Source organism: Bos mutus, chromosome 23, assembly GCF_027580195.1.
Source record: "Bos mutus isolate GX-2022 chromosome 23, NWIPB_WYAK_1.1, whole genome shotgun sequence".
NCBI lineage: Eukaryota > Metazoa > Chordata > Mammalia > Artiodactyla > Bovidae > Bos > Bos mutus.
In genome coordinates, this window is record NC_091639.1 from 24516683 (window position 1) to 24526957 (window position 10275).

General features: G+C 39.9%; 1 protein-coding gene across 1 annotated transcript; it reads left to right on the plus strand.

Moving 5' to 3' along the window:
* The first annotated feature begins 3292 nt into the window (after positions 1-3292).
* Positions 3293-9345, plus strand: LOC102270548 (SLA class II histocompatibility antigen, DQ haplotype D alpha chain). The gene is made up of 5 exons (XM_070360826.1): positions 3293-3452; positions 5521-5769; positions 6217-6498; positions 6740-6913; positions 7065-9345. The coding sequence occupies exons 1-4, from the start codon at positions 3371-3373 to the stop codon at positions 6892-6894; spliced, it is 768 nt and encodes a 255-aa protein (XP_070216927.1). The 5' UTR covers positions 3293-3370; the 3' UTR covers positions 6895-6913; positions 7065-9345.
* Positions 9346-10275: the final 930 nt, after the last annotated feature.

A 10275-nucleotide genomic window follows, 5' to 3' on the forward strand; every position in this document is an offset into this window, starting at 1 on the left:
ATTGTCTCATAGCAGAGAAAGAAAATACAGAGTCAAATTAAATGCAGAGAGCCCATCTTCTCTTAGTGAGTGACATTGTCTTGCTTGGACTTTCCCTGCATCCCACAGAATGTGAGATCTGAGACTGGTCTTCAACTTCCCACCCAAGATACAATTCTGATCCTGAGGTTTAACATCCTAACTTCCTAATTTGAGTTGTATTTTCTAACTATAGTGTTAGTAGGTGAAATTCTGACGCACCATCAAGAAAACTTCTGACCATTTGCTAAATCAAAATTGATTTCTGTAAAATGTCAAGCAGGTAAATCTGGATACAGAAAAAAAAAAAGAGAGAGAGAGAGGGAGAGAAATATGTTATTTACTGCATAGAAAGGAGGATGCTGTGGTAAAAAGAGCATATCTCAAGTAGAACCTGAAAATTTCTCCTGATCCATCCATAACAGAAGAGACTAAAAAGAATGATTAAACCACCTATAGGGTCAAATATGTATCCTAAATATGTTAGGACATTGTATTCTGAAGTCACACAGGTGACCCCTCGCTACTCATTGTTTGCCCTTGCCACTTTTCAGCTCTGCACTCACCAGTTGTGTGACCTTGGACAAATACTTTCAATTTTCTGAAGTTCAGTGTTCTCCTTGTCAAATGGAGATGATATTAATATTAATGTATTACAAGTATAGTTAAAAACTCCTGGGAATTTTTCATTCCAGGTGCAGTATATGTATGTTCCTCACAACAATATAATGAAGTGCTGTTAATGTCTTCAGTCAAAGTCCATCAGAAATACATCCATGGATGAACGAGTTGGTTTTATTGCTCATGAACTCACCATGGAGAATCATGGGGTATCTTCGTGTGATGATGTTGGATTCAAAGAAGCAGAATTTTTTGGAGAGATCTATTAAGAGAATTATTGCAAGGAATTAGTTTACACAATGTGAGGGTGAACTAACTCATGCACGAAGAACCAACTCATTGGAAAAACCCTGATGCTGGGAAAGATTGAAGGCAGGAGGAGAAGGGATGATAGAGGATGATATATTTGGATGGCATCACTGACTTGGTGGACATGAGTTTGAGCAAGCATCAGGAGGTGGTGATGGATAGGGAAGCCTGGCAAGCTGCAGTCCGTGGGGTTGCAAAGAGTCAGACATGACTGAGAACTGAACTGAATTGAGGGTGAACTAGAGAAGTGCAAGACCATAAGGTGGGCTATTGTCAGGAAAGGCAGGCTGGAACTCTCAGCACAGGCTGATGCTGTAGCCCACAGTGGAATCTCTTTTCCCTCAGGGAAATTTCGCTCTGTTCTTGAGACTTTTCAACTCATTGGTCCAGGCTCACCCAGGTTATCTAGAATAACCTCTCCTACCTAATGTCAACTGATTATGGACTTTAATCACATGTACAGGATATCTTCAGAACAACACCTAGATAAGTATTTGAGTGAATAACTGAGGACCATAGCCTTGGCAACACATGAAACTGACCCTTAAACTACTATAGGATTTAGGCTTGTGTTGGTGATTTTGAGGATGATTTAAGAAACAATGACTTTGTTCTCAACTAGATTCTGTCAGGAATTGTAATAGGTGGTGGAGTGGGGTAATTCTATAATCAGCCATCTAAGTAACTCTTACCTAGAAGGTACTGAGGCTAAAGCTGTAATTCGTAAAGAAGCAGAGGTCATTCATATTATCTAGGACAGAAGTATGCTTGGTCATTTTCATGATTTGGACACTGTTGTTCATATTTTGTCTGTGTCATGATTTCTGAGGGTCCTTGTTTTCTGTTTTGATCCATCCTGGTCACAGAATGGCTGTCTGATGCTGTTGTACAACATTGCTTATGTTCAACAAGAAAATACCAAAACCTAGCTGTGAGTAGCAGGCCAGCCCTGGCAACAACAAGGCCTAATTACAAGCAGCTCTAGACACCAGGGCTTTTTCTGTCTCACTCTTCTTTATAGTCTTTGTCACTGTGAGATAAGACAGTGCTGAGAAACTGAGGAACATCTAACAGGGACAGGGTGATTGATTCCAAATGGAACCCCCATTAACCTGTGGCTTTCATAACACACACACAAACATAAATTATTTTGAAAAAATAAGTTCCCCCTCTAAAAGTTGTCTTTGACTTTAGCTTGGTCTAAAGTCAAAGGTCTAAAGTCATGGGCTTCCCTGGTGGCTCAGAGGATAAAGCATCTGCCTGCAATGCAGGAGACCCGGGTTCAATCCCTGGGTTGGGAAGATCCCCTGGAGAAGGAAATGGCAACCCACTCCAGTGTTCTTGCCTGGAGAATTCCATGGACAGAGGAGCCTGGCAGGCTACAGTCCAGGGGATCGCAAAGAGTCGGACACAACTAAGCGACTTTACTTCACTCACTTCACTTTAGCTTCGTCATTAGTCCCTCACAAATATCTGGAGTTTTGATATGGCAGGATAAAGAATTCTAAAATACAGAGTAAAGGAAGAAAACTAATTTTCTAAGTCAGGACAATTCCCTGAATTCTACCCTCAGTATTTGAGTTGATGTACTTAATTATACAGCAAGTCAACAAGAATGTCCTTTAATGTAATCAATGATCCCCAAATTCCTTTAAATGTAGGTAGGTTCACCAAAATATAGAACATAAAGAATACTCAAGGCAGGGGAAAAATTCAAATGAAACATCACGCAGTTACTTTAGGCAGCACTATATGACCTTACAAGTCTTTTTATTCCCCTGAGTGCAAATACTGGAGCTTTTGAGAGCATGAGAAGAATAATTTACGCAACTGGATTTCTACAAGTAGAAAAGGCAAAGGTATTCCTTGGCTACCACTTGGCAGAAATCACTTAGATCAATTCAGTATTTAGAGAATTCCATATCACTATGGAAACAAAGAGAAAGACAGTTAACCTACATACAGAGTCAATGGAAAGGGGAGGGAATGGGACCTGCCAGGGAGGGGGAACAACTCAGGGAAGATTTTTTTGGAAGCTATAGCCCTGTTGGACATCAAATTAGCTGTATCTTCATCTATCCATGAGGCTGTTCAGAAATCCCCACCCCTCATCACCAGCAGGCATACACACATAAATGAGAAGATTCTGATTTAGTACTCTCCCACCTTTCATAGACAGATCCCTCTTGTCCACTCTGAGTGGAGGCTGCATTAGAACCAGGGGATTTCCCAGTCCCTTCCAGGCCTCTTAGTACAAAGTCTTCATCTGGCAACTGAGGTGTCATCATAGAGGATTTTTCTGATTGGTCAAAACCTAACCTGACAGAGTGTGGCTTGGATATCTTTAGAATTCCCTCTCAACTCAACCCACAATCATTGCTCTGCAACTCAGAACAACTGCTGAGACCACCTTGAGAACAGGATGATCCTGAACAGAGCCCTGATTTGGGGGGCCCTCGCCCTGACCACCATGATGGGTCCCTCTGGGAGTGAAGACATTGTGGGTGAGTGTGCGGTTGAAGGATATGGAGACTGAAATTAGGGAGCAGGGAATTGGAGGGGTGGGGGTGGAGGGGGAGGGGATTGGCCTAGAAATAGAGATTCCTGGAAGCATTCTCAATATTAAGCAAATCTAAAAGTTACCGTCATTGCACCTTCAGGAAATCAGGGTCCAGACCCACTCTCTCTGTTACCTGTGCTGTTGCATGCTCTGTTTCTGATATTGGATCCAGTGAATACATTCTGGAGGGCTCTAGGGCATTCACCACAATTGTCTCAAAGATTAGAGACGTTTTCACAAGTAGATGTTTTGTTAGAAAAAATTTCATGAGCTATTGCTCCCAAATTTTCTGAATAACTTTTGAAGTTTTCATGTATTTCTCCTAAAGTTTATATTGGGGTATATAGTTTCATGAATTATGAATACTGTGTGGATATGAAGAAGAGTAACTTTTACTTGGTCTCAGATCTACATACATTTCTATGCTGGCATTCTAGCACAGGTAGGTGAGCAAGCCCAGCTGAGCGTCTTAGACAAAGCATTTTACCACATGGTTCTCACTTAATCTCAGTTACTTAATTTGTGTCACCTCACAAATAATCAAATAAAAAAGGCATATAGAAATGCTTTCCAAGTAATGAAGACACATAAATACCAATGATTATTCTTATTTTTAAATTATTACTATCACAAGTATAACTTCATATTTTTCTAAAACAAAGTAGAGGATATATTTAATTTTATTTTAAAATTAAGAACTTTTTGAAGAAAAATTTGGAGAATTAAATTATATTATTCTCAATTTGTCAGCCCAAATTGCCTATCTTTCAGTTCATGTAATGAAGACCTGTATAGGGAAACTGGGCAAGCACAGGTTAATTACATGGTCCCTTAGGACCCTCTGCCTTGCTGTCCCCCTCTTTCCACCCGCTCTTCTTACATTTCTTCATCTTCCTTTCCTTCCAGGATCCATCCCTGGCTCATATCTCTATTGTTTCATAGACAGAAAAAGTGGGTTTGTAAAAACCAAAGTAGAAAAGCCAAATGGTTTAAAGGGGAGGTGAAAGAAAGATTACTCTAACCTTCAACAACATTATTAACCACGGCAGCTATCACTCTAATTTTGTGTGGTAGTGCAAGTTTCACCTGCTTCTCCAGAGCACTTCCAATTTTCCCTTCTTCCTCATCGCACCAGAGCATCCTTGTCCGCCTTGATTTACACACTAGGCGCAGTGGGCACAGTGCCGAGGGCCTGCATTGCTTGTAGGGCTCATAAAAATTGTTTCCTTAAAAATTAGAAGAAAAGCAGACTTTTAGAATAGGGGGAAATGCTTTAAATTTTAATCCAAACTGAATTACGTTTATCTTTGTATCATATGGCTATAAAATACATTTTTAATATTTTTATAAAAGGAGGCACTCACAAAAGCAACAACACTTAAGGCTCACAAGCCATAATGCAGCTCTGCTCACTGCTGATTCTGACTTCCCTATGGTTCGGCCACCTATGTCTGTCAGTCTTCCCCCAAATCTCTGTAATTCTCAAGAATAACAACTGACGCTTAATACACATTTTTGAGAACACAGCAAGCTAAATTTTGGGGATTCAAAGATGAAAAGACGTGATTTCTGTCCCCTAGAGGGTATACAGATTAGGGATGAAAAGAAATGGTGCAGGAAAGCAGAAGGACCACTACTGAGCAGGACCATGGATCCAGCTGAGGCTAAAACTGTAAAAGTGAATTAGTTCCAATTGACACAGTGGAATGATGTTCTTCAGCAACAGTTGGTAGCCCAGGACAAGTATCAGATGAAAAGGATATTACATATATTCCTGTCTGGAAAAGGAGTCAAGATTCATGGTAAAGATAAGGAGGCTTTGTTGCAAGGCTTTTTAACTAACTGGACAACTATCAACACAGAGCGAAGAAGGAGCAGGTACTGGGAATTTTGTCTAGAAACTGGGCCACAAATGGAAGCCCACAATGTTTGATAGTCAATTTCTTCTTTCACTTTGCTTAATAAGGGTCTTTTCTCTATTTTTCCCTTTCTTGCTCCTCACTCCGACTCAGCTGACCACATTGGTGCCTATGGCATAAACGTCTACCACACATATGGTCCCTCTGGCTACTATACCCATGAATTTGATGGAGATGAAGAGTTCTACGTGGACCTGGAAAAGAGGGAGACTGTCTGGAATCTGCCTGTGTTTAGTAAATTTAGAAGTTTTGACCCTCAGGGTGCGCTGAGAAACATAGCTACAGCGAAGCACAATTTGGAGATCGTGATTCAAAGGTCCAACTCTACTGCTGCTACCAACAGTATGTGTCCCCCACTCTGCCTCTCTTTATTAATCTACCCTTCAAACCAGGCCTCACTCCCTTTTCCCTAGGGATAGATACCCTTCACCACTCTATAAAACTCTCTCCCTTCCAAGGAGTCACCACATTTTCTCATGGTAATAGCTGAACCCTCATCCTCTGCCTTCTTCCAACTCACGTATTTCCATATGATAGAAAGATCCCTACTCCCATAATGCAGTCTTTGAATATTTCATGGAGAGGTCCCACAGACCTCCCACTTGACAAGCAGGTCATCAAAAAACAGAGGGACAGGGATAAAGCAGAAGCAACACATGGTGCCTCCCAAACAGAAGGGAAGCAAGAGCTCCTCCACTATTAGACTGGGAGACATTGCTGGGAGGGCTCCTCCAGAGGCAATGGGCAGTGATATTCCCATTTCACATCTGTGCTGTTTCCTCACCACAGAGGTTCCTGAGATGACTGTGTTTTCCAAGTCTCCTGTGATGCTGGGCCAGCCCAACACCCTCATCTGTCACGTGGACAACATCTTTCCTCCTGTGATCAACATTACATGGTTGAAGAACGGGCACTTGGTCATAGAGGGTATTTCTGAGACCAGCTTCCTCTCCAAGGATGATCATTCCTTCTCCAAGATCAGTTACCTCACCTTCCTTCCTTCTGATGATGATGTTTATGACTGCAAAGTGGAGCACTGGGGCCTGGATAAGCCACTGCTAAAACACTGGGGTATGTACGAGTTCCACCCTTTTGGAACATTCTTTTCTCTGTCAAGTCCAGAACACCCTGCCTATTATCTGCTAAATCTCATGGCCCTAAAACTTCACATTCCAGGGTGTCTAATGACAGACTTCACTCTCCTCCCTAAGCCCCATACCCCAAGTGTGTGGAGCTAACCCTTCCTCGCCCCATCCCATCCACATGCACAAAAATATTCTGTATTCTGAGTTCCATAACTTCACTTTCACAGAACCTGATATTCCAGCCCCTATGTCAGAGCTGACAGAGACTGTGGTCTGTGCCTTGGGGTTGACCGTGGGCCTTGTGGGCATCGTGGTGGGCACTGTCCTCATCATCCGAGGTCTGCGCTCAGGTGGCCCCTCCAGACACCAGGGGCCATTGTGAGTCACACTCCAGAAGGAAGGTAAGAATTCCTGGGGACATAGTACAGACAAGGGAAAGTGGGAAGAGGTTGTGGACACAAATGTGGTTGAAAGTTGCTAAATTGGGAAACAGCATGACAGTGGCACAGGAGCCCCCTGGAACCCACTGATCTCATGTCTTTCCTGTTGCAGGTGCAATGTCCATCTTCGAGAACAGAAAAAATGGATAACCTAGAACTATTTTCTGACCAAGTCCATCGTGTACCTTCTCTCCTTCTACCCTCCTCCTCATACTTCTTCTCTGGGACTTAAGGTGCTGTATCATCTCAGAGCTCACATACATTTGGGATTCTCCCCGTGACCTTCTAATTTTTTCTTTTCTCCATTGTTACCTGTTATGGGATCCCTGAGATATCCCACCCACCTACCTAATCCACCAATGACCTTAAACTAATATATCCATGGAAGAAATAAATGCCTTTATGAGGTCTTTACTTTTCCCATCTTTCATTTCAGAGCTGATTAGAACCATGGCCTCTTCTGCTTCAGGCCCATTTAACCTCATTTTCCAGATTGTGTTTCATGTCCAGTAACACAGGAGCAGCTTGTAGAGACTGATAATATTTTGGTATCTTAGCTGGAGTTAATATTTCTGTCTTCCTTTTTTATTATCCTTAACCACTGCCACACACCCCAAATTCAGACATCAATGAAGGTAATATATACTCTCTGCCTTTGGTGAAGATTTGTTAAAACAAAAATACAAAAACCAAAAAGTAAAGTGATACTTATTTTAATATCACTTTAAAAATTTTGACAGAGAAATAAGTTGGGAAAAAGGAATTTTGAATCTCTAAAGTACCAAGAGTCAAAATTAGTTTTCAGAACTTTTAATTGTCAAAGAATTAGTGGTGATAAGAAAAACTTTCTTCTCTCCCTCTCACAGTTGAAGAGATAAGAATTATCTAGGTTGGAAAAGAAATATGTTTGTTAGGAAACATTAGAATAAGACAATAAAGCAGGTGCCTGAGAAGGACCAAATACTTTGTCCTTATTTAGGGTTAGAAGCAATGGGAAAATGGATGGATGTAGAAACCACAGACATATTTAAGAACACAGCTGTAGTTTGCTTCATGTCTTATGCGAATCCCTGCTAGAAAACCATGTAGACTTTTCTTGACGTGGCATGTGTGGAACAATAGAGTGAATATGGCTCCAGGATGCTCCTAGGCAGATAAGCCTAAGTCAGGCTCACTGAATCTCGGTGCATCCCTGTTTGCCCTGGAAATAACTCCACCAGTATCCTCAGCTCCTGCCCTCACCCCTCCTGGCAAAGGGAAATATAAGCTTACAAGAGAAAAATCTCTGGAGGAACAGCATAGAAGAGATAATGTGGCAGCAACTTTGGGTGCCATATCCTCCTCTAGACTCACAGTCTCAAAGTCCTTGTAGTGGGGATGGATCAACAGATGAGAGTCTCTGGCTGTCCTCAGTGTGTCCAAGGCCTCACTCTTGGGAGTGTATGTGACTTGACTTGGAGTCATTTTGCCCTTGAAAATTATTTAGGTTCATTGTCTCAGTCTTTCCACTCTGCAATTACTAAGTCCATACATTGCATTGCAGATTATTTTATGGAAGAACTATGAAATGTATGAAACTGTCTTTGCCCAGGCCATCTGCATCACTGAGCTTAAAATGTGATTGGAACACAAATCCATTCCTTGAAAGAATGTGTCTTCATTCTTTCCCTGAAAATAGGTTCATCATATCATTTTTCTCAGTTCCATATGTATGTGTTAATATATATTTGTTTTTCTCTTTCTGACTTACTTTGTAAAGATTTTTTTTAATATATTTAAATCAAAAAAATGTTTAAAAATGTGTCTGGGAAAAAAGATACAATATAAACACCATAACTGATAGAGTAGATTTTAGTGCAAAGCAACCTAAATCCAAATACAGGACTCAGCACTTTGTAGCTAGGATTTTAAATTATAACATTAGGCAAAGTATCTAGCATTTCTGAATCTTATTTTCCCATTCATAAAGTAGGAGTGGTAATACTTTCTTTGCAGAGTTATTGACAGAATTTGAATAATCTTGTTATATAGAAAGTACCTTATACATAGTATACATAGTATAGAAAATACAGAAGAAAACATTGTTAGTTATATCCATATTTTATTTAAAAGGATGGATTATGTTATATGAAAATTGTTTTTCTGAGCCCTTTAATGATTTAAGAGATTCAAACTTTGGAGATATAGATGAATTTCTTTTCATATGTTATTGGAGAATTTTTTTTTCCTCTCCAAAATGAGAGGAGGTGGGACTGGGTTAGGCTTAGAGAATAGACAGGGTATAGTGGTTAGTGACACATCACTGATGAAGGGGTTGCTGAGAGAACTCAGGGCAAGTTGTAATATTTGACTTTGTGTTTTTACTCTCTAATAAAAGATATATCTCCTCCTTATGGCCTATGAATTTTTAGTCAAGCTATGGTATATGCAACAGATCTTTATCCATGCTTATTTTGAGGAAAAGTGGGAACTAGAATTAAAAGCTGCCTGTGAGGTAGAAGCAAGAGAATAATTTAAAGTCCAGACAAGGAATTAGTAAATGCAGGGAATCTGAACCAGAGCTGGTCATGAAAATATAGGTAATAGAGCATAAGAGATATTTAGGGCAATGAAACTACTCTGTATGATGCTACAATAGTACATACATGTCACACAAAGCCACAGAACGTATGTTAAGAGTGAATCCTAACGTAAACTATTGAACTATTGACTTTGTCAATGCTAACATTTGATGTGTCAGTGTTAGGGTTCAGGTTTATTTATTTATTTATTTATTTTTTTAGGAGAGGTTTATAATAGGGAAGTTACAGTAAGGGCAGGAGATATGTGGAAATCTCTTTCAGTTCAGTTCAGTTCAGTTCAGTTCAGTCGCCAGTTGTGTCGGACTCTTTGCCTTCCATTTAATTTTGCTATGAAAATAAACCTACTCTAAAATGAGTGATTAAATAAAATTAGATTGGTAATTATCATCTCAAATGTATAAAATAACAATTTTAATATCGAAAGAAATGTAGGTCACCTAAAAATACATAAATAGGCTAAGAATTTTTTGGCAATAGAATTTCAAGTAAATGTTATATAAATATAATGATTCACCAGCTAATAACCCAGAATATTGGAGGTAGTGTGTGTGTTTACATTATATGTGTTATCATAATATAGGGTTATATTGTATAGCATTACTATCAGTGTCCTGGAAATAGACATATGCTTTACTCCTTCCCCATGAGATACTAAGGAAAACAAATTTCATGGTAGTTGCATTTTATTAAAGGGATTCATTCATTAAGTCTTTGTGTAAGTTTAACAGAAATAAAATTAAT